At 43.0% G+C, this 23,869-nt stretch overlaps 1 protein-coding gene across 2 annotated transcripts; it reads right to left on the reverse strand.

Annotated features, from left to right (window-relative positions):
• Window positions 1-1,304: 1,304 nt before the first annotated feature.
• znf219 (zinc finger protein 219) lies at window positions 1,305-22,743 on the reverse strand. Of its 2 annotated transcripts, XM_044021288.1 has the most exons (5): window positions 22,602-22,743; window positions 10,343-10,424; window positions 7,809-10,164; window positions 7,479-7,625; window positions 1,305-5,963 (listed from the first exon to the last, which is right to left on the reverse strand). In XM_044021288.1, the coding sequence occupies exons 3-5, from the start codon at window positions 10,159-10,161 to the stop codon at window positions 4,765-4,767; spliced, it is 3,699 nt and encodes a 1,232-aa protein (XP_043877223.1). In that variant the 5' UTR covers window positions 10,162-10,164; window positions 10,343-10,424; window positions 22,602-22,743; the 3' UTR covers window positions 1,305-4,764. The 2 variants fall into 2 exon arrangements, with proteins under 2 accessions (XP_043877223.1, XP_043877224.1); XM_044021289.1 differs by lacking the exon at window positions 7,479-7,625.
• Window positions 22,744-23,869: the final 1,126 nt, after the last annotated feature.

Raw genomic sequence — 23,869 nt, forward strand, 5'->3', positions numbered from 1 at the left:
ATGTGGCATTTTCATGCACTAGTTTTGGAGCTGTAATGTAATAACACTTTTCTAGTATTTGCTTCTAACGTGAAATATAAGAGAATTTCAACTCTTGTTTTCACCAGAATAACTGAATAATCACCATTTAGAACCTATAACAAATTTAAAAAGAGGACATGGGGTTTCAGATGCTCCCTTACAGCCACAAGAGGGCGATAACGTCACAACCATCACAAATCAAATCTGTCCAGTGTTCATGCAGAGACGTACAAAGTACAAAAAAAACCAAAAACACTATCATCATCTTTTTTTTGTTGTTTGTGTTTATTTATTTCTAATGTGTTTTTATTTTTATTTCATTTTTTTTTTCATTTTTTCAAATCTGTCCACAAAGTCATATTAGTCACTACTATGTTAGATCAGGTTTCCCTCACTGCAATGGCAGTCAACTACACAAGAGCCCAAACCCAGCACGGCCCCCCCGACTCGTTCAAAAACAAACAAAACAAAAACAAAAATCACCCATTAATACTGCGATGACGAGAGTCGTGTCCTTTTGGTAAAAATAATCCCTGATTTAAAATCAGGAGATGAAGGTGCAATTTTTTTTTTTTCCACAGCTGAAAAAATTCTTAAGGGCGCCACATCGTGTTGAGATGAGAGTGCAAATTTAAAGAAGCCGATGTCTGATAAGTTTCTGTTGATTTTTCTCGATGTTTCAGAGCCTAAAGGGATAGTTCGGGCTTTTAGAAGTCCGTGTGTTACATACAGTTCCATTAGAGTCTGCTCTTTAAGGGAAGGAGGCTGGAAAATCAGATTATTATTATTATTATTATATTTTCTCAACATATCTTAACGTGCATAATCGCAGACAGCTCACAAAGTTACTCTGCTGCAGATCAGCTGTTAGGGATCATAGTTGATTTAATCAGTTTAATGTTTTTTTTTTTTTTTTAACTCAGCTTCTCAAATGTGACTAATATCTGGTTTCTTTGCTCCAAACAACAAATAAATCATCATATAACATCATGACTTCATGACATCATCATAACTTAGAGATTTGGGAAACATTTTAGGACATTTCATGGACGAGGGAGTGAATCAAATCATCTACAGACTCACTGACTGGGAAGAACAGTTATTGCAGCCATGTCATATCAATGTCCTGTTTACAACACACTGACCTCATACAACACCCCCAACAAAAACTATCCCTTTAAATATGATCAAATCAGCATATTATGAAATGTTATGGGGGAGGAAAATTAGGAAAACGTCAATATTACTTTGAATACAGTAAATTATTGTGCAATTTTTTTTCACTCTAGGAAGATCCGCACTTTTACATTCAAATGTTACGTAGACAAAAGTTAATTTTCACCGTTAAACACGTTAAAATATTCCGGCAGGCTGTTTTATTCCCGTCTGCCACCGGGAGGAGTAGAAGGGACCATTGCTCAGGTTTGTGCTCTCTTTTAAAAAAACAAAAAAACACAACATCTCTAGTGCTATCTGTACAACATTCAACAACACATTTCAATTGATTTTTTTTTTTTTACTCTGTTTTTAACCGTAAAGCCAAAAACAATAATAATAATAATTATCATCATTATAAGAAGAGCATTTTTCCATCTCGACGGCATCGAACAAACACCACAAAAAAAAACTGAAATAAAAGTCTAATAATAATAATAACAACAACAACAATAACAATAATAAAGGCCTCAATACCAGATAGTACGCGTCACCTTCAAGTGGTGCTAGAGAAGATCGACAAGTTTTTACGGACGAGCGAGGGACAAGGAGGGAGGAGCAAGCAAGAGAGCGAGGAAATGAGGGAAGAAGAGAGGACGGGTGGATGATTGAGTTTATTTTAAAGTTGCTACAAACTTTAGTGTCACGTTGGACGTGTTTTGGCACCTCATAAGATTAAATATTAGTTAGTCTTGGACTTTGGGCTTTGGTTTACAGAGGGTCAGTGTGAAGACCAAAAAGTGGTCCAACCCTACGTCAATAAGGATTAATATATTTTCTTATTCGTCTAAAGGTTAGGTAGTCATTTCTGTCAAAAAGGTCTAGCCACGCTAGGTTGTAAATTAGGCCTAGTGAACTTGTTTAAGGCCGAATCTGGCCTGGAGGGAAGGAGGGAAGGGAGGAAGGATGGAAGAGTCGGGAGGTGAAAGATCGCGAAAATGTGCCGAGGTGATGAAGGAAAAGAATGGATGAAGAGAGGAGGGATGAGAGAGAGTGTTGACGTGTGCTAAGTGCTTTTGGTGAGTTTTTACAAAATACACCAGGAAGTGCTTGAGACAGAAGGCACGGTGGCGTTGACAGTAGTTGTTACGGAGACACCACTAAGGGACTTTCACTACAGAACTCATAAGGTGCTCTAAGAGGAGACGGAACTTAAACACATCAACAATGCACATGAAATTGTGGTTTTAGTCGAAAGATGTCCCATTGAAAAGTAGTCATGAGTAGATGCCACCCCACAGGTATCATTTTCAAAATTTACGCTGGGGTGTCACCTACGAGTTGACCACGTTTGGAAGTTTGGAAAACATCAAAGCAAACGTATCTCGGCCTAATTTAAATGGTTTAATGGGTTTAAATGGGGTTAAATTCTGGTTCTTTACAGATCAGACTCGACCCTAACCCAACGGGGAACACCAAAAGTGTGGACTCAGAATTCAGCAACTGTATCCACTCACATGCTCTGTGTGTGGAGGATAACATGAATTCTTAAAGCAATATGTTGAAAAACACAACATTTATGCTTTTAGAAAGAGGTCAGAACAGACCAAACACTGGACATAGGCTAGGTAATGATAATAAATTGCCGTTTTTTTTAATTTATCATCACAGCAAAATAATTGATCTCCTTAAAGACCAGCTCGGTGGTCCGATATTCGATGCACTGTCCAGACAGACTTTTGCTAATCGATGGGGCTAATTCTACTGAAACCACAACTTTACACGTTCAAAAAGAACCAAACAAACGAACAAAAAGTGACGACTTCCGTTGAACAAAATGTTTGGTCTATCGATAAAATCAAAATAAAGACAACTACTTTGGGAACTCAAACCTTGCACAGTGCTCTGTAATGTAGACATTCCAACTAGTCTTAGCTCAGGAACATTATAATCAATATTACCTATATTGATAACCTTTTCTGTAAGAATCTTGAAATGAAAATAAACACACACATTTTTTTTTTTCTTCTTGTCTTTACAAAAGCTACACTATCTACTGGGATGTCTATGCATTTGTTAGTGTTTTAATTATTACTCCTACCATTGTCTTTTCTTTTCTTATTAAAACAAAAAAAGAAGAAGAGAGGGAATCTACTCATCTAAAAGACACTGTACCCAGAGAGTACGGTCTGTTTCTCAGGTTTAGTCCTGTTTGGCAGGCATTTCATTCTCTACCTTGTCTCTTCTCTCCTATTGAAGAAAAAAAAAATAATTCAAATTGTTTTCTTGACACAGTTGCAAAGTCGCAGTCTCTTTAAAAACAATGTGTCAGTTGATTGTGTTCTGGGGCTCGAGCGACGTCCCTACAGCCCTCAAACCGACTCCCGCTTTTTGTGGTTTAGTTTTTCTTTGACGCGCAGCTACGCCGACCTCAAGTTGTCTTGGCAACTCTAACCCACATCCAGCACCATTGTAAACACTACATTTTTAACTATGACCCACACCTTTTTTTTTTTTTTAAATCTGCTGGGCCTTTGACCTCTTTCATTGCATTGTACATCTTGTATATCACCTACTCTTTTATTTATTATTTTTTTGTTCTTTTCAAATCGAGCCACAAACAGCTGCTGTCTGCGTCAGGACATCACGCTGCCGTGTGGCATTTCTTTTACGTCACTATTCACAACAATCTAGAACCACTTTTTAACAAATATACTGTACTTAAATTGTTTTAAACTTGTATATTCAGATAAAACAAAATGACCTATCGTGAGCTGAGGAAAAACAGAGACTCTCTTGATAACATACAGTACGTGAACAGGCACTAACTGAAAAGGAAGCCAAAAAAAATAATAACTTCTTTCGGTTTTTCTTGAGGACAATCATCTAGGAACACTTTTCAGACAAACAAGGCAGTGATATACAGTTGAAAGAAAGCACACAGCCTGCAACAGTTACCTCACGCCTTAAATTAATACCAAATAGCTTAGCTGAGGTTCACAGCTTGAAACGCCAGATCCTCCACATCTTTACACATTGAGGAGGAACTTGAAGCTTAAGGTTTTCAAACTGTTCAGCGGTCAGTCAGGAGAGCGTCTCTTCACAGTCAACTTCATAAGTATGACTATAGTATTCTGCCATGAACAGTCCTTTATAATTGTGAAATGAATGCATTGCAGTGCATTCTGGAATGATGCAGGCTCTGCCCGAGGTTTTCTGCTTTTACTTTTCAAACAGGAGGTCAGCCTTAAAAAAAAAAAAAAATCATCTGACAGAAAAGGGAAAAAAAAGTGGTCTAGAAATCCTGAAAAGATGCAGCCATGCTCTTGTTTTTACAGGACATCTACCATATGTTGAGGTGGACCACACTGTCAAGACTGAAGACAAATCATTTTGGAGGGAATGTAACAGCTGTGATCCTTCCATCTTTTCCTAAATTCCCTGCAACTTCTTTAGAAATAAAAGCATAAAGGGGGGAATTCTTCATTTGACTTAAAAGCCCCTTTCTTTCTGCAAAGCCTCCTGCTGATACTTCAGTTATATTTCAGTTATATTTAACCTCCTCGATTCAGTCATCCGAAATCCCGTTCAAATTCTTTCCTCCTCTTCCATCATGTGGTTGGAGCTAAGGATTGGTGAAAGAGCAAGGGACATCCTCAGATCCTGATCTTGTGAATCTTCCAAACTGCTGTTTTCCAAATGTTCTTCCAGTTCCTCTTCTTGGTCTTCCTCATCCTCTTCCTCCTCCTCCTCATCCTCGTCCTCTAACTTCTCATTCAGCCCCAGACTGTCCATTACATTCTTGGATGCTGAGGCCATGTTGTAGTCTGGGAGGTCAAGACTATGATCCAGATGTTCTGTTTTATCCTCAGAGACCCCATTGAGGGTCTGGGCCATGGTTGAGGACCATCCCCCAAGTGGTGCCTGGGACCCAGCATTACTTTCATGCCTCCATAACCCCAAGGAATCCAGTTCGGAGTGATCCATTCGGGGCTTGGTGGCCTTTGGGGGCCCATTATTTTCTATGATAGTGGAAGAGCTTCTTTTGCGTCTAGATTTACTGGTGTGGTTGACCTGCAAGTGCATAGCCATCAGCTCTGCAGAAGATGTACGGAAAGAGCAGAACAAACACTGGCTCAGTTTCACCCCTGATGAGCTATCACCACCATCAACAACTCCTCCTTCCCCAACACTCATGACACCATCTTCTTCCATTTCTCCAAGGCCAGGCGAGGGACGACGGGAGAGATCCAAGGGTTCAAACCCTCCACCTTGAGTTGAAGGTGCAGGCCCTTCCTTGTCACTTGAGGGTTGGACCATTCGGCTCGTAGTAAGGGGCTTACGCCGAGACACTTTAGGGGCCTTTGGTGGGGGAGACTCTCTAATCCAGCCACCTTCCATTCCTCCCTGGTAAAGAGCTCCCATCACCCCAGACAGATACCTGTATTGGGTCTCCAAGTCAACATCCCTTAGTGCAGCCAAGGCCTTTTGATGCTCGCGTTGGTCTGGAAGCCCCAGGAGCCAGGACTGTTGACTTGGCCGAGACGAGGCCTGGTCTGCTGGACCTCGGTTGAGTGGACCGTGGTTTATTTGGGATCGGCGCTGCTTGACCAACCCAGGGGTTCCAGAGGTCAAACTGTTGATGGTGGAGGTTAGGCCGGTGGAGGAGTTGGATGAGGCTGACAGGGCATTGCGTTGCTCCCTGTGGTGCCGCTGGAGATGGTACTTCAGCGAGCCTGATTGGGTTCCCGCATAGTCACAGTGCGGACACTTGTAGGGTCTCTCCCCTGGAAAAAATAGGATTGAGAAAACTACCATTAGAAATGGACACAAGTAGCAATTATCAGGCAAATTTACCAATTGGTTAAAAACTGCCTTTTGAAGAATTTATATCCAGTCTAAAACATTTGTTAGAACATAGCAATAACTAGTATTTAAAAAGCTGTATTTTGCAAATTGATACATTGTCATTGAAGTGGTCTTGAGTGAGAGATGTAGTTACACATTTCATAGGGAGATGGCAGTATTCCATCACTGAACAACAATTAGACTACTGGGAAAAGGAGGAGGGGGCATCATGCTGGAGGCAAATCAACACCAGAATGTACACTGCATTAGAAAAGCATAAATTATCTTATTCACAGGAACAAAAAGCAGAAGAATGAAGATTTATTGAGTGTAGATGTGGCTGTGTGAACAGTTGGATTTTGTTTCTGGAGTAAATTACAATGATGGTATGAAAGTCCTGATTGTATTTCAAGGGGACAGTAATATCAAGAGAGTATTATTATAATTTAATGCCTTCACTTAAATTACTGACCATGTGGTAATCACTTGATGGCAATGAGTTGCAGTAGTGTGTGAGGAAAAAGTGCTGTATGATTTTGTGAATAATACAAGTGTGCTGTGATGGATCCTGCCAAGTGTAGATGAGCACCCATGATGGAAGTACTAAATAGGTTTCATTTAATGCATTTTTGGGCACTGTCTCACTGAAAAGATTTGGATGAGGCCCATTTTGCAATAGCTGGAGATTGAAAATAGGAGTGAGTTCGTAGTTTTGATCAAATACATCAAGCAAAAGCAAATAATAAAAGACAATGACTCATGCTAATGAAGAAATATGAGTATGGATCGTTAATTTACAAGTGTGAGTAAGTGCTCAAGAGAGTCACCATTTTTCTTTATAGTCCTAATCACTTTCACAAAATGATCAGATAGTAATGCTACGTTTAGTTTTCTAAAATCTTGGGCATGCCCGGTTGAAAATTGGTCTCCCCTGCAGTCAGAATAATTTAGAAATTATCTCAGGTGAATTTAATTGGAACAGTTACAGATTGTCTTGCTTGAAAGACCAGGTCAGGGGATGTGAATCCCAGAAAGGATTATGTGTTATTATGGAGAAATCTGTGAGCATATATGCTGAACTGCCAAACTGTATTCACTTCTTGCTCCAATCAGACCTTTTTCTCTTTCAGTGCTGAAGTTACTATAAAAATGAAAAAAAAACAGAAGTGAGCCTTTACAGGGATTTTACCGGTTTTATTCCCTGAGGGACTCGATATATATTTAAAAAAAAAAAATAATAATAATAATGTTAATATACCCTCAAGCAGGGCACTTAAGCAGGAGTTGCTCCACTGGAGCTGCTCAATTGGCAGCAGTGGAGGGCTATGATTAGCTCTGGCCATCTCTCTAAGGTGATGTGTAAAAAAAAAAAAGAAAAAAGAAAACCGTTCCGGGGATTTGTAAAGGTTGAAAAAAAGTCCATGTGGCTTGTTAAACTCACAACAGTTTCTCACCTGTGTGAACTCTTAGGTGCACTTTAAGGTGGTGTGACGAGCGGAAGGCTTTACCACAGTAGGGGCAGTCTTTTATCCCTCTACCACGCACTCGCTCCCTGATGGGAACTGAAGGTATCGAGGAGACTGCCGTCAAGCCATTTTCTCCTGCGAGTGGAGTTAGAAAAAAATGTAAAGATAATAGCTGGTGTTAAGGGCCCCTTTGAGAGCTTATATTTACAACAGAGAAGCAATATAAAATAATATACTCTGGTGAGAATAGCACCTTGAGTTGTGTGCAAATAAACACAACTCAACAGACCAAATAGGAAAAGTAGATGTGATTTGTACCTTTGAAGCTTGAGATGACAGAGTGAAACCCTGTGGCTGCACTTGGTTGTTGTGATCCACCACCATGTAGTTTTGATTCCTGTCTCACTTCTCCGGCATGTTGGGATCCACTACTGTGTAGCTGAGACTCCTGTCTTGCTTCACTGCTGCCTCCTCTTCCTAGCCCCGCTCCTCTTCTACTACTGCTTCCCTCCTCCTCACCGCCTGCTCCTTTCTGGGGTCTTTGAGCGTGGACCCGAGCATGAACGACAACCTGCTGGAAACTGCGAAAAAGCTTCCCACAGTCTGGGCATTCCCATGGTCCTCCTGCTGCTCCAGACTGCTCTCTTGACTCCAGGCCTGCAAGGTACGCTCTGACTTGGTCAGACTCGGTGATCACTGAGCTCCGACCCTGGCCTCGCTGGCCTTGCTGTTGCTGTTGCTGCTGCTGCTGCTGTTGCTGCTGCTGTTGCTGCTGCTGCTGCTGCTGCTGAGCAACTGCAAGGCTGCGAGCCACCAGTTGCCACCATGTTGCCTGTTCCCCTCCTTCAGATACTGATGCTGTAGCGTCGCTTGAGCTTCGAGCTGCTCCCCCTCGTCTTCCTGGGTCGCCTCCTCCTGGGCCACCAAGCCCACCACCACCATTTCCCATCTCTGCCACCTGAGCCACTGCTTGAAGTCTCTCCATGCAGCTGGCCCCACTGCCATCACTGGGAAGCCCAAGGTAGCCTAAGATGGCTGACTTACTTGAGCCCATCTCTAGTCTGCCTCCACTGCTCCTGTCTGACCTCCCCCCTCTGCCACCTCCTCGCTGAGCCATAAGGAGACTAGAGTAGAGGGCATTGAGGGAGTGATTACTTCCAGAGCCTTTGGCCTGCTGCTCAGCAGTCCCTGGTCCCCCAAGAATTCCCAGCCCAGCTTTGAGCCCAAGCTTGTTGAGATGTACTTTCATGTGATTTTTGAGGAACCAAGGCTCCTTGAAGCCACGGCCACATACCTTGCACTTGTGGTCCAGGGAGTCTTTGTGCTTTCGCATATGTCCCTTGAGGAACCAAGACTGGGTAAACCGCTGTCCACAGGTATCACAGCGAAATGCTGGCAGTGAAGAGGATGCAGCCGCTGTGGCAGCTGACGTCACCTGTGGGGTGCTTGGGGTTGGGGCTGGAGTGTGAGATGGGGTGGGAACAGGAGTGTCGGGGGTTGCGATAATGGGCCTCGAATTGAAAGCCAGTGGCAGAGCAGGTACCTCGGGAGAAGGGTGGCACTCTTGCAAATGGGATGCCAGGCTCTCTTCTTGACTGGCAGAGAAAGGACAAAGAGTGCATTTATACGGGTTATGGAGAATGCGGACATGGCGTGCCAACTCTGAGGCTGTGCGGAATTTGCCTTTGCAGGCATGACAGCGAAATGTCGTTGCTGTGGGCGTAGATGCACCCTCCCCTATGGTAGAATAGGGAGAGGTCACAGAGACAGGATCCTCTGTAAGTGGAGGGGTCAGTGGTGTGCTATCATCCAGTAAAAAGTTTGGGTTGTTGTCTGTCTGTAGACCTTCGTCAAAACCTTTGACCCCGCCATCAACATCCTCTTCCTCTGTGAGATGCTGGATGAGTGTCCCTGGCAGTAAACGCTGGTTTGTGTGACTTCTGTGATTCTGTATTATGTCTTTGTGGTTCTGTTGGACCTTGAGGTGCTGCTTTAGCGGCGCTGAGGGAAGTCCAGACCGGTAGAGGGCTGTAGCCCTGCGGTCTCTGTCAAGACTATGAGCGCGGGCATGAAGAGACAAAATACTTTGGAATCTAAATCTCTTCCCACACACGTGACAGGGAAACCTGAGTGCAGGCCCTGATGAGGCCCCTCCCACTCCAGGTATTGCCCTGGTAACAGTATCCTTCTGGAAAAGCTGGAGATCTAGCTCTTCGCTGGAGTTTCCACTCTGTCCAGAGGACAGGGCCAGCTCCAGGGCTCCAAACCCAAGGAGTGGTGCTGATGGAGTAGCCGGAGGAGAGGTATCCAAACAAGGGCTGCATCCAGCTTCTTGTCCACCACTTCCTGGAAACAGAGCCACCGCTGGGGTCGGGGATGGTGGAACTCCATCCAGCCCTTCCTCATCGTCCTCTTCGTCAATAATGTGGTGATTAATAATGTTGTCGTTCTCGTGGAGAGGGGAGGGAGAGAGGGGGAAATAGGGCGTGGTGTCCGGGCTCTGAGGAGAAGGTTCGGGGCTGTGAACAGCCAGGAGAATGGGGCTGTCGGGTAGAGAGAGCTGCGTGTGGGGGGACGACGCCTGGGGGCTGTGGTCTAGGGAGGGCAGTGTTGGGGGAGACTGGGGCTGCTCACAGGAAAGCGACAACACACATTCTGGTGGAGAATCCATCCTCTGTAGGTGCAAAACACAGACAAGGGACATACGTTTAGCGAAGTTACAGTGTTGGAAAACCAGACGATCTATTACATATTGACAGATCCAAAAATAGCTGAAAAAAGAGACAATCGTGTTGAATTATTCATACACCTGCAAGAATGTGTGCGTGTATATGCAAACAGTGAAGAATTACCTTCACTGTGTGTGATATTATGCCATTCTTTGTTGTCTCGGCTGATGGGGGACACACTTCTGCTGCGGCCTCCTTTGATTTTCTAGGGACAAAAAATAAAGAAAAACAAATGAATGCAAGACTGAACTTAAATATGAGGTGCATTAAAGTGGCTGCTATTTAACTAAACACATGAGTTACATAAGCAATATCAGTGTCAGTGTAGGCGTAAATGCCTTTGCAATATTTAGTGATGAACCACAGGTGTGGGATTTTGAGGATTTAAAAGGCAGTTTCACATCAAGAGTCTTCATCATAAATGCAGAGAATCAAATACGCTCTAATTATCACCGTGGATGTTTTTTCTTTTTTTTAAAAATGTAAGTAAAAAAGCAAATCTGAAGGTATGAATGCTACATTTCTACATACAGTAGGTTGTAGATGATGTGCACACACTTCACAGTGTAACAGGTGCACACCTGTTTATGTGTTCACACAGCACTCCAGCATAATGTTACCACCATATGGGGCGATTATTGCGAGTGTGAACACGCATATCAGCGTCTGTCTGTGCGTGTGTGCGTTTAGGAGTTAAGGGCACCACCACCACAGGACATGGACTGTCCCAAACAGGATGGGTGCGCAATGTTTTGACTTCCCCTCACGCCCTTCCTGTGCACTCACACAGTAGCAGCATTTTCTTTTTGCGTATATCTGGATTGTAACGACACAGACGGTCACATACAGGCATTATTTCTTTAATCTGCTCCCTGGGTGTGGTGGCTCTGACCTTATGCAGTGCTTAGTCACGGTAACTTGTTTTAAGGAATATACAAATAACTGCTTCTTCTTCTTCTTCTTCTTCTCTTTTCTGTACAGCAACCCAACGCATAACAACAGTCAGCAAAAAATGTAATGTGTGATATACAGCCAACTAAGCACACAGGCATTTTTGGGCAAACACGCGCACACACCCTGAATATTCTGAGAGCACAGCAGTTTGTATCAGTTAGACTGGATTTAGGCACATGGGGCTGGGTCCGTCTGCTTTTTTTTCTTTTTTTGAGGAGTTGAAACGAAAACAAAAGGTCATCAGTCATTGTGGCAAAACAATGGAACATCTGTGTTCGCAGGTGTGTCGCCCACATTTGTGTTTTCGCACGGTGGCACGGTCACTTAAGTGTTTATATGATCTGTTAGATTAGTGTGTGTGTGTGTGTGTGTCACTGTGCCTGGATGACAAAGAGATTCTCATGTAGCCAGTTGACATTTTAGCTCAGCTATGACTCACAGGGATATCACACCATATCAATCACATAAACAGACACACAACCACAGACACACACACACACTGAGTCCTTTCTTAATCCACCATTATTGTTCCTCTCTCCCTGTCTTCCTTTGCCTTTCTGTCTTTCTTTCTCCCCCTGATTCATACTCCTCCCATCCCCCTCTCATTCTCTCGCTCCCTCCCTCCGTCTATTATTCACTAATTTTCTTTCATTCTCTCCCCCTCTCTCCCTCACTCTCTCTCTCTTTCTCTCCCGCAGTGTTGCCAGTTGGCCAAGTGCCAGGGAATGCTGATATCAGCTGGTAGATTGGGCCCTGCCAACATGGCGAAGAGCAAAAAAAGAGGCAGACAGAGGGAAAGAAAGAACGACAGAGAGAGAGCGACGGAGAGAAAGATACAGTGCGGTTACAAACTGAGCAGTGAGCATGAAAAAAAAAAAATACTGTCAGAAGCCGTGAGACTGAAAATGATTTAACGTGATTGCCAACATGGTGTTGAGAGGAGGGGGAGAAAATAAAAAAAGGGTAAAGAGGCAGACGTGCTGGAACACAGAGTCGGGGAGAAACAACAGTGGTATGACATGAACAGAGAGAGAGAGGGAGGGAGAACAAAAAACATTTAAAAAAAGTAGACACTGAAAATATACAAGCAGACGCACAGAGAGGGGAGAGGAAAGACAAATGTATCTGAGGCATTGTTGAGTCTGATTGCATTATCATATGAATATCAGCATCGCTATGCATTGTTCGCTGGCCGTCGAGCCGCCAACCCTCTCATGCCAATAAAAAAATTTGGTTAGATGGAGAGATGAGGTGCAGCAAAGGATGCAGGGAAATGGGGTGTGGGGGGATGGGGCGACTTCAATCATCCGTGTCCAGACATAGCTGGTGACGTGTTTGTCCACATCATTAAAGATCGGAAATTGCACAGAAATTGACAGAACAGTCACACAATGAGGCACCGGCTACTGTAGGAAGATGTGATGCACATTCAATGCTTGAAAAGCAAAGTTTTTGGTTTAAATGATACAGTTTAAAACTGATCGCACAATAGAAAAGTCAATATAATCTGAGTTTATAATGATCCCTTTTGGCATGCATGGATGCAGTTTTTTTGGCGGAAAAATCACAGTTCGCTTCCCAGCACAAAGGAACTGTGTTATTCTCTGTCCAACACAAAGAAAATAATAGCGTTTACCTGCTTTCAGTTGTGTTATTTGGGTAGTTATTATGACACAAAACCAGCATCTTTTGCTAAAAGCTGCTTGTTTACGACAGTGACTAAGCAATAATGACATCTGAAACTGTTTGGGACATGAATGTTGTCTATTGCCTCTTGATAAAAATATATATTTGGACACATTCAATAAAACATTTCAACGTAGTTTGTATCACAATGTGTGTGTGTGTCATTAAAAACTACAGACGTCATCATTAGCCAACTCGTAGCCAATGGGCTAATGGGCTAGTTTTGCTTATTGGTAATTTGCTAAATTAAAATGTTTGGTGTAGTGTTGACATACTTGAACCTGGCTACTAAAATTAACACATTAGCAATAGTGTTAGCATGTGGCTCACAGCACAAAAGCCTCAGGGATAATGGTAGAGAAAGCTACTCTCCATTTATGGTCCACAATTTGTGCTCTATGTTGTGAATAAATAGAGAAATCCTGCACTTTTAACTTTTCTTATTGTGATGTATCGCTATATTTCAAATACATTGATTATAACAGAATCGTAATCGATATTATTGGCATCATGTATCGTGCGTATCACGAGGTACCCCGTGATTCCCACCCCATCATATTTTCACTTTTTTTGTACCTGCTTTCCCTCCTCACACGGAATTTATCAGTGTTTGTTAAGCTGTACAAAAACCACAATTTACCTTTTTTTTTTTTTTACAGTATAACCAGCTTCAAAGTAAACTTTACTGTTGGAGCTTCAACCAAGATGTTGACTTTATGGTAATTGCTGTGTGTTTCTGTGATAACCTGAGTTCCACCTTTTAAATTACAGAACAAACATTCATTTTTATTTATTTATTTATTTATTTTTTGGGCTCAGTTATCGCCCCGCAGCCTTTTTTAAATACTGATAACTACTCCAACACTTGTATGACTAAGTAACCCCCACTTAATGCATAATACACACACACATTGTGATACATCACATCCATGATAAATGGCTGCCAAGGGAGTAGGAGCACAATATGTTCAGACAAGTTTATATTTGGGGGGGGTTCTGGGATCATTGTGTAAATATACACTGAGTGGTAGAGCTTTATTGTGAAAGACAGTCGGAGCAGGTCTGTGCATGCCGGCATGCTACACATCGCCGCCGCCACACTACACATCATAATTGTAAATGTGAGGGCGTGAACAGCTTTCATTTAGTGCTTTATACACACATACACACTGTTCCAGTGTGTATGTGTGGGCTGGGAGTGCTATAGCTGCTCAGCTCTATGTTAATGATCGGAGTGTAAATACACGCCATATACTGGATGTTAACCTTTATGCCTCGACAGTGGCGCGATATGGACTCACGGCCCGCCGTTTTAAGTTAGCGTAATCACGTTGATGAGCTTTTAGCCGTGCAATATCCATAGATTCTGTAACGTTAATGATGATTATAGACTGTTTAATGCAAAATCTCTTCAGAAACAAGCTAATCATGGCACTGCTCCGCTAAATATGTGTCATTTTCTTAGCCTTTGACCTCTCGTAGCACTTGTCAATGGTTGTTTTCATTCATGCCTGTGTTGGTGCGTGTGTGTGTGTGTTGTACACATCCTCCTCCATTAACCTTAAAAAAAGCCTCTTCAAGGTTTAAGGCCTCAAGAAAAGTGTGTAACTGGCAGCTCTCTCTGTGTGTGTTTTGGACCTTTTTCTGGCATAAACACTGACCGTGTCAGGATCAGTAGTTCCCATCAAGACCAAAACCTGCTCCTAATGAGACCGAACCTTATTTCTGAGGAAATGTTTAGGGCTAGGATTTGAATTGTTGTTAAGGTTAGGCTTTGTTTAGGCTGTCCAAGTAAGTGAAAGTCGATGCTAAGAAGAATAGCTGTCAAACGTGTGTTTCCTGTGAATCCTCACAAGAAATCCCCCATCTATCTTTCCGCCGCACTACTCGGACTCATGTGACAAAGTGTTGGAGATGAGGTGTCCTTCGGGTATGAATGGGTGCATGAGAAGCCTGACCGCAAAAAAATTTGTATGAAGAAAGGGAATGAATCACCGAGCGGCGAGGAGAAGGGAGTTCTCTCTCACTCTCTCTGTGAGGTACAGTATAATTTGGACCTGTGGTTTTTTTTTATCGCATGGTCACGTGGCGAACTTCCCCACAGACGGTATTCATTTCCTTTACTTCACCTTTCCCTGAACCCCCTGCTTCACTCGCTTCTTGGTCTGCGCTCTCATCTCCAGCTCCAGCAGTGATGAGGGGGGAAACCTCCCACTGTGTGCCCGACACTTAACTGTGAAGAAGCGTCTGGTGGATTCCTTGAACAGAAAAACTTTGCTTTATCCCCTCTTTTTTTTTTTCAACCTCCACTTAGGAGGTTATGTTCTTGGCCGCTTTTGTCTGTCTCTGTTTGTGAGCAGCATAACTCAAATAGTCGAGGACAAATTTTGTTGAAGTTTTCTGGGAAGTAGGTCATGGCCCATGGATGAAGTTGTAAAATTTTGGTCACTTGATTGTATTGACACTGGGAAACTACTGCCTCATCCACACGAATACAGAACTTTCTCTTGACTTTTTTTTAAATGTTTTAATTTTGGCTTCCTTTTTGGATTTGGATGCCCTTCCTGACGCAATCCACTGGGATCAATTTAGTGTCTCAAATTAACAATGAGCAATGGGGTTTGAGTAACTTGCTAAGGGGTACCCCAGCCCTCGACCTGGCGTAGACTAAAACCGCCAATGGGCTATCCAACTTTCCCAATACAATCTTTTTTGTTCTTAACGTTTTCTGTAAACGTGGCATTGTTTCAATGAATTTGGGCCTTAAAAACTTTAGTGTATATACTTATATAGGCCTGGATGTGGCGCTGTAACGCTGCCACAGAAACACACCCAAAAAAGGAGGAGGAGATGTTGAGTATGAGCATAAAGCTACCAGGACTAGTACACCCTCGTACATGGCAAAAGACACCGCAATTATGCGGATAAACAAATTTAGCTCTTGTCATGCGAAAACGTGTTGTTTGCTAGCATAGTTCATGTCAGTCATACCACATTCGAATTGTATCACAATAATCGCAATAAGATGCTGTATCAAGCTACTGTAATTCATGGCACTGTTGGGGTAGAGCTGTCTATCAAAAATTGATGGTGGAGCTGATTTTAGCACTAAGATTGTGCAAGGCATTAGTTATCTGTCCTTTGACTCGCATATTCCCTTTAGCTCTTTCATGTTTTGCTAGATCCAAAAGTCAAAAATTGACTAAAAAAGTCCCACTGATGCCACTTTCTGCTCCCCTCTTCCCTGCTTTTGCCCTCCAACCTTACCGCTTAATTTATCCTACTCTACCACTCCCTGCTCTCCTTAACTGTCAAGCTGTTGCTTAAGCTCTTTCTCAATGAATTCCTCCTCCAGCAGAGCAACATAAGCAGTAGCAGCGCGCTGAAACTGGGAGCGACGCGGCAGAGCTGCCAGATCTGAGCGGTGGAAACATCACAGCGTCTTGGCGGCGAGACGAGACTCTCGCTCCCAGTCATACAGGCCGCGCTAAGTCTGAGGGGAGAAGCCGAATGCATAAATCCTAAAAGGATCACCTGCAGGAGCTGAGAAAGGACAAGCGCCTACCTACTTCTTCACAGATCTAAATTTGTACCAAAAACCCATCAGATAATTCATGTTCCATTACATAAAGAGCACTAAGACACCCACTACCCACAAACCCCAGGGACGCTGACCCCTCACTGTGACCTCCTTGTGGAATATCACATATATCAGACATGTGGGCACCTACAAGAACCTTAATCTGGAGAAAATAGTAACTGTTAACACAGGCTGATTCTTTGTTCAACCCAGGGGAAATATGCAGAACATGTGCTCTCCTACTTAGAAACACACGGTTAAATATAATGTACTGTAGTTATATATAGATATATCTATATATATAGATAAATGAGAAGGGTCAGCACTTAAATCTTCACTCTGCGTAAATCAACGCAATGTTCGGGCCGTGTGTATACGACGGTATTTGAGCCGTAAGGTAAAAACAGCTTTTGACCACACTGAAGGGAAAAGGCAATACTCTGTTAAATATGAGCGTAACGGCACTCACTTTAACACACTTCTTTTAAAAAGCTTTCACAGGGTTCCACTAAGCTGCACACACAAAAAAGAAAACGGAAAAGAAAGAGCAGAGTTTGATACGAGGTTTCAAAAAACACAAAAAAATCTACTGCATACTTTAACTCCTCCACTGAGTCAGCCAATTCTTGTATAAAAGAGAGCGTTAAAGTTGAATTGTCGGTTTCGTCAAGTTACAAAATTTGTAAGGATACAGCCTTTGACAAAGGTGTGTTGGTCAACTTTAGCTTTTTACTCACTTAGAGGCCATTCTCTGCTCAACGTCTCCCAGTGCCAGAACCAGCGTGGCGCTATCTTTTGTGTTTTTGAATGATGAAGCACATTTACTGCAACAATCCCTGCCAGGTCAAGGACTGGGGTTCCCCGGAGCAAGGTACCCAATCGTCATTGCTAATTGGACACTCTAAATTGATCCCAGTGGGTTGCGTCAGGAAGGGCATCCGGCATAAAAATCTGTGGCAACCACTAGACAGACCCCTGGACACTTTAAATTGACCCCAGACCTGGGGGGGGGGGTCCCAAGCCCGGTAAATGAAATCTCTGCCAATTAAAAATATGAGTATCATCCGCTGTCGCAGTCGTCACAAACTTAAAGATGCCACGAGGACGGCAGATGTTTGACGAGATGTCTTTATGACTGACCCTAGTTCATCGTTACTACTTAAACTTGCTGATTCTGTCAGTTTAAGTCACTGACCGTCATTTAATTCTAGACCTCTCACAGTGTTCTCACTTTACCTGCTCTACAACCTTTCAGACATAATCTGAAGCCCACCTAATGATTGTAAAGCACTCTGGAACTTCTCCCGGTCAAATTTTCCGAGTCCAAGCATGAAAAAGTTCCAGCTAATTAACGATGAGCAAGTGGATTAGGGCTCAAGCCTCAAGTCTCACCGGGATTTTGGGGAATGGACATTCTTCTGTTGTGAACGCGCCTGACAATTAGCCGCCGCCGCATGGCAAACTCCGAAGGATGTCCGAGCCCCAATAATCTGGACGTTTCCCTGAGTCTATCTGCTTTACATAATGCGAGGACGCAGGTTTGGGTGCAGTGAGAGACATCTTTGTGTCTCGAGTAGGTCCTCTTCAGTCACTGTTGCGGGTGGGACGCAAATTACCTCCCCTCAGAGCCAGTATACGCTGACCGGCCACTTTATTAGGTACACAAGAGGCTGTCTTTCTACAGTTGTGCGTTAGAGATGTCTTCAAACCTTGTGTCTTGGCATCAACAAAGTATTTGATGGCTTTTTGGGAACATCCACTGTAAACTCTTGATATCGTGTTGACTTGCTCCCATGTGATTTGCTGATTAGAGTGAACAGGTGTACCTAATAAAGTGGCAGACGAATGCAAGGTCAACAGGTTTTTTTAGAGATCGAATAATACCGTTTATTTGTGCTTTTTCACGTGAAAACTTAATGTGATTAACAAAGATTGCCTGTCTTTCACATCTGGGGTCAAATACCATAATAATATGAGATGAGTGCATATAGCTGTCTGTCACAGGTGGGTTTCAAGTCCCTCCCTGGCCATAAATAATTATATTACAAAACCAAAGCTGCAGGCCGTACAAAATGTCACGGAGGGCTGTGATTGGCCTGTTGGCTGGACTTTGGACATCACCCCTTCACTGTCCACTTTTACAACTCATCTTAAAACCCATTTTTATTCTTTGGCTTTCAACTCAGTAGAGACATTGGTTTTATCTTTTTTATAGTTATAGTATGACATAGTATTTTTATGACTTGTTTATTTGTGTTGTTTTTATACTTTCTGTAGTATTTTACTGTTTTATTGTTTGTTCTTAGGTCTATTAGGTCTCACGTTTTTTTTATAGTTTATTGGTTTTATTTATCTCCGCTGTACAGCACTTTGTTTCAGCTGCTGTTTTTAAAGTTGGATTGGATTGGATCGTAAAGACAACGTTAAAAAAGTGTCTGTTTCCTGCTTTTTGAGAGGAGAGTTGACCACCGTCAACCTGTGTGTGGCCTACTGTAGAGAAAGGTTCAAAACTAAACACAACAGTCACAAGTGGCGTACTATTTAAGTAAGACGCTAATACGCTCTAAATACGCGCTAATCCTGGGCAGCCAGCGAGAACTCTCCACAGTCTGAAAATGTCACCGTGCAGTAGATTCTGCCTAACTGAGGGCAAGCAGGTGCCTCTCCCACAGCGCACTAATGACCCAATTATATCAATCAGAAGCCTTGATTGGTGCTACACTCCTCTTTCTCTCTCTCTCCCTACAGTCTTTCTCTTTCTCTCGTCGGCACACAACCGCTTCCCCAAGAGCCACCTGGACGGGGCTGCGCGCGCGCACGTACATTCGTTTGCCCCCTCAAGTGCGGTACAGTATGTACAAAGATTGGGGAGGAGGCGGTGTTAGTGGAGGAGGTGGAGGAGGAGGATGCTACTTGAAGACAAATAAAAGAGAAGTCTGAATGAAGAAGGAGAGAATTGGGCAACTTCTTTAAAGGTACAGTGTGTAAGACCTCGCAGTGAAGTTGCAGGTTCCCATGTTAACGCATGTTGGAGAAACATAAAAGTTGGTAATCATAAGATTGTGAAATGATTGTGAAACCAAAATGGCGATCTTCTGGGGTAACGAGCAACAAAAAGGTATAAAAATGAAGTGCAAATACATTCCGTAGGTGGCGCCACGGTCTACGTCACCGCAGTTGGGACCCACCTGTAGCCGGTAATATAATATGGCGTCTTGCTCTTAGCGTAGGAACGTCGCTGTTTTGCGCGTTTTAGTCATGTGATTTTTAATTTATCGCCAACTTTTCCCTCAAGCATAAAAACCTTAATGCGATGTTTCAAGACTCATTCAATTAATGAATGATTTTACAGCTTTTGGCCTCGATGATCTTCAGATTTTTTTTTTTTTTTAATTTGTCTTATTTGTCTTGCTTTTATCTGTCCAAACGTTTACAAACACTGAACTTTATAATATAAACTTTTGGATGAGCATGTATCCAATGTTTGGGAACAAAATTGGATGATGCCAGTCAATAATCGTTGCATTGGGAACAAAAGACATCATTATATCATCATATAGACACTTTAGAGTAAAATGAATTTAGTTTATATTTTAATAAGCACTGAATCCAAGGCGTTTTTCCTTCTGCTTTCCTTTCCTGGACAAAGTGAACAGCAGGTGATACTGTTCACTGTATTGTTTTGGCATTCTTTTACATTCATTTATGTATTTGTGTACTTCTCCTTTAGTGCCGACATTAAACCTTTATCTTGACCTTTAAGACTGCATGACACCGCCAAAAAAAAATCAATAATTATCACAATAAATTGGATTTTAAAGAAACCAGTTCGTCGTGGGTTTTGAACTGGACAGAAACGTCTGCCTCACTGACGTCACAAACTGGCAATCACTGCTATGTTCAGTTAGTTTGCGCCGCTTATACACAATTTATCGATTAATACAGAAGACAATTGCTTCACGATACACATTGTTATTGAATGAATTCCCAGCCGTGAGAAAAAAAATCATGTTTTTTTTTAAAAATTAATTTCACATGTTTGTGTTGTTTATTTATTAAAACATAACATGTCCTTTCACTTTTTTTAAAACTCATACAAATGAGGGGGAAATGCAACGCATTAAAGTGGGTTTTAATGAGTCCACAGGACAGCTCTGCTCTCAACCTACTTCCACACGCTCTGAAAAGTATGACATTTTGGGATGTGGTGTAAAAATAGGGCATTTCAGGGTCTTTAAACCTATTCCAGCGGCTGTGGAGAAGGCGACGGGAGTGTCTGTGGTCAGGGCAGATGACACGTCTGCGCCTTATCTCAAGAGGAATTTCCTCCTTCAGCCGCTGTGATGTGCGTCAATAACGTGCAACCATTTTCAGTCGCTCTTTCCCCTCTTCCCTCTCTCGCGGCCATCTCAATTAGAGGCACGTTAATGGAATAAATAACCGTCAACAAACAATGCACTCATGAAAACAAACCCCCCCAACAACAAAAAGAAACCCTGCGCGCACACAGATGCTGCGGATGTCTCCAAAAAAAACCGCCATTAAAAGCCACAAACAGTGGTGGATAGTAGTTATGTTTTTTTTGGGGAGGTGAAGTCGTGTTTGTGTGTCATGTCAGCGTATCTCTCTCACTCACTCACTCACTCTCTCTCGCTCTCGCTCTCCCCTGCTCCATTTTGTTCTTAAATTTTCTATACAAAAGATTAAGGGAGGGGAAAAAGACGAGTGAGCGAGAGCAGAGCGGAGCAGAGGAGAGGGGAGAAGGACGGGAGGAGGAAAAGAAAAAAAGTGCCATCATGGATTTCATCTTGCCAATCCAACCATGAACCGACATCACTCCCAGGAAAAAGAAAACACACACCAGTGTCCGGAAAAACACACGTTTTTAAAGCAAACTTAGCACAGATTTTGGCAGCGTGCGCCACACACACACACACACACACACGCGTACATCGCAACAACGTAGACTTACTACGCTACTTTGTGAGCTTTGAGGTGATGTTAGGACAAGTAGTAAAAGCGTTGTAGTGAAGGAAGTGTGCGGGGGAAAACACAAGGTTTTATTTCACAGCCTGCGGGTGCGTTTTTTTTTTTTTACGCGCACACGAAAGTGACGGTGGGCTTATCTCGGAAAACAATGCGCTACACACACACAATGCCCCAGTGTGTGCCCGACAAAAGAATTAGTCCCGCTAATCGCGTCTATCTGCAAATTACGCCGTTTCTGAATTAAACTTGCCAACACGCAGAAATCCACTTTTTAACGCCCGGACAAAACGTCTGCGGCGTATCGAAATATGCTCCGTTACGCACCGACAACTTGTGCCTCTTTTTTCTTCTTCCTCCAGTAAATAGCGACTCTTTTTTTTTACCTCCCAGGTTTGAAACAAGGAAACACTGTGACCCTCCTCGTCTTCTCTAACCTGCTACAAACACGACATTTCGCAGAAAGGGGCCGATTTCCCTCGCGAACGCAACTTTCAAAGTTACGCAAATAAAAGAATATACACATTTAACGACTCCGGAGTGACTTTTTCATGCGCTCGCGGTGGTTTTCAACTCGCACTTGGCGTCAGATTGACTTGATAGATCCGCTACATCTCACATTTCTTGCGGATAAATCGCGTCATTTCTTTTTTTTTTTTTTTTTGCTTCCTCATTTATATCTATTTTTTTTTTGTCACGTCACGGGTGTGCAAGCGAGGGCTCGCGGGGAGCTCCATCCATGTCGACCACGCGCGCACATACACCGGCTTCCACATACATGACACATACGTAAAGTGGTCCGGAGCGCGCGGTGCAGGTCACACACACACACACACACACACACATACATGCATCATGCCAGTCACTCCACATGCAAGTGCGTGCGCGTACGCACACATCTACGCCAAAAAAAAAACCCTCCACAAACACCCAAACTGAGGAATAAAGCAACAACAACAACTACTACTACATTGTCCATTCTCCTGCGTCTTCCTCGTGGAGGAAAAAATAAAACCCCCACTCAAAATGAACAACGCGTGAAAATGTTTTGACAACCACGCGCGCGGTGCACAAAAGTGCGCACGTAAACACAAGTGTTGGATAAAAATTGTGAGTAGATAGATGAAGATTTAGAGGGAGATATATATGTTGAAAGTAAAGACTCAGTGTACTTACGGGAGAGGCGGCGAGGAGATTAATGACACGACACGTCATGATTACGTTTCACTTGAATTAAATACATTACGAGTTGGGAAAAAAATGGAAATCAGGGTTGTATACAAGCATACGCCGTTTCCCCCTCCCTCCCTCTGTTTGGTCACCCTCTCTCTCTCTCTCTCTCTCTCCCTCCTCCTCCTTTTCTTTCTCTCCTTTCTTCTTGCAATTTTTTTTCCTCCCATTTATTGTACAGGAGTGAGTGAGTGAATAGAGAGAGAGAGGGAGAGAAAGGCAGGGGAGAGTAGGAGGGAGAGTGATGTAGGTTGGAAATGTTAATTATAATCTCAGCACGGGCACCATTTTACAACGCTGTCATCTCCTCACATTTGTAGCCTAAATATGGCATCTGTGGTAGAGGGGAGGGAGGGAGGCACGGGGGTGACACTTCACTTCAGAGAGACAGTTTTTTTTTTTAAATGTAAGGATGTGGGTTGGGGAGGGAGCGAAAAAAGTTTCATATTTAAAAGAAGTGATGATGGGGAGGAGGTTGGATGCTGTGGTGGGGATTGGGATACCCCGGAAGCACATGGAGTTGCACAGTTAGCAGAATGGTACGTTCCAGTTGTACTGTAGACAGAGGTGTAACCCCGAGATGGCTGTTCCATTTGGAAGTGGTGATAATTAATTATAAGAGTATCTTGGAACCCTATGTGGGGGGTTGATTACTGTAGGTTGCATACAACAATTCCCACTTCCGACTAAAACTATTAGTACTTGTATTTGGATGTTCAGATGCGTAAACCGGGAAGTCGTAGCAACCTCACCAAACCCTGACATGGGACTCCAAGATGGCTGTTCTGTCGGTACTGAGATCGTCAGTAGTGTGATTAATTTTAAGAGTATCTAGGAATCCTATATCGGGGGTTGATTAGGTTGCAAACGACAATTCCAACTTCCGACTGCAACTGCAATGCCATATTCAGCTCTACCAGTAGATAAATCGACATTACAACAACGTGGTAACATGTTAACGTATGACATGTAGCAAGTGCTACTAGCGCAACTAACAGTATGACTAGCGGAGTGTTTTTCAAATGGCATCCATCTTGGAATCTTGTGTCTGTGTTTGTTGGGTAGTTTCCGAGTCGGAGATACGACTATGGGCGGGCATTCCGGTTGAAAGAACGCCTCAATTAGCAACAACGCACCATTAGCAAAGTATTTGGATGTTCAAATTTCCAAAACCCGGTTCTCGTAGCTTCCCTCAGATCTGAGATCATCAAAAG

Source organism: Solea senegalensis, linkage group LG3 (genome assembly GCF_019176455.1).
Source record: "Solea senegalensis isolate Sse05_10M linkage group LG3, IFAPA_SoseM_1, whole genome shotgun sequence".
Classification (NCBI taxonomy): Eukaryota; Metazoa; Chordata; class Actinopteri; order Pleuronectiformes; family Soleidae; genus Solea; species Solea senegalensis.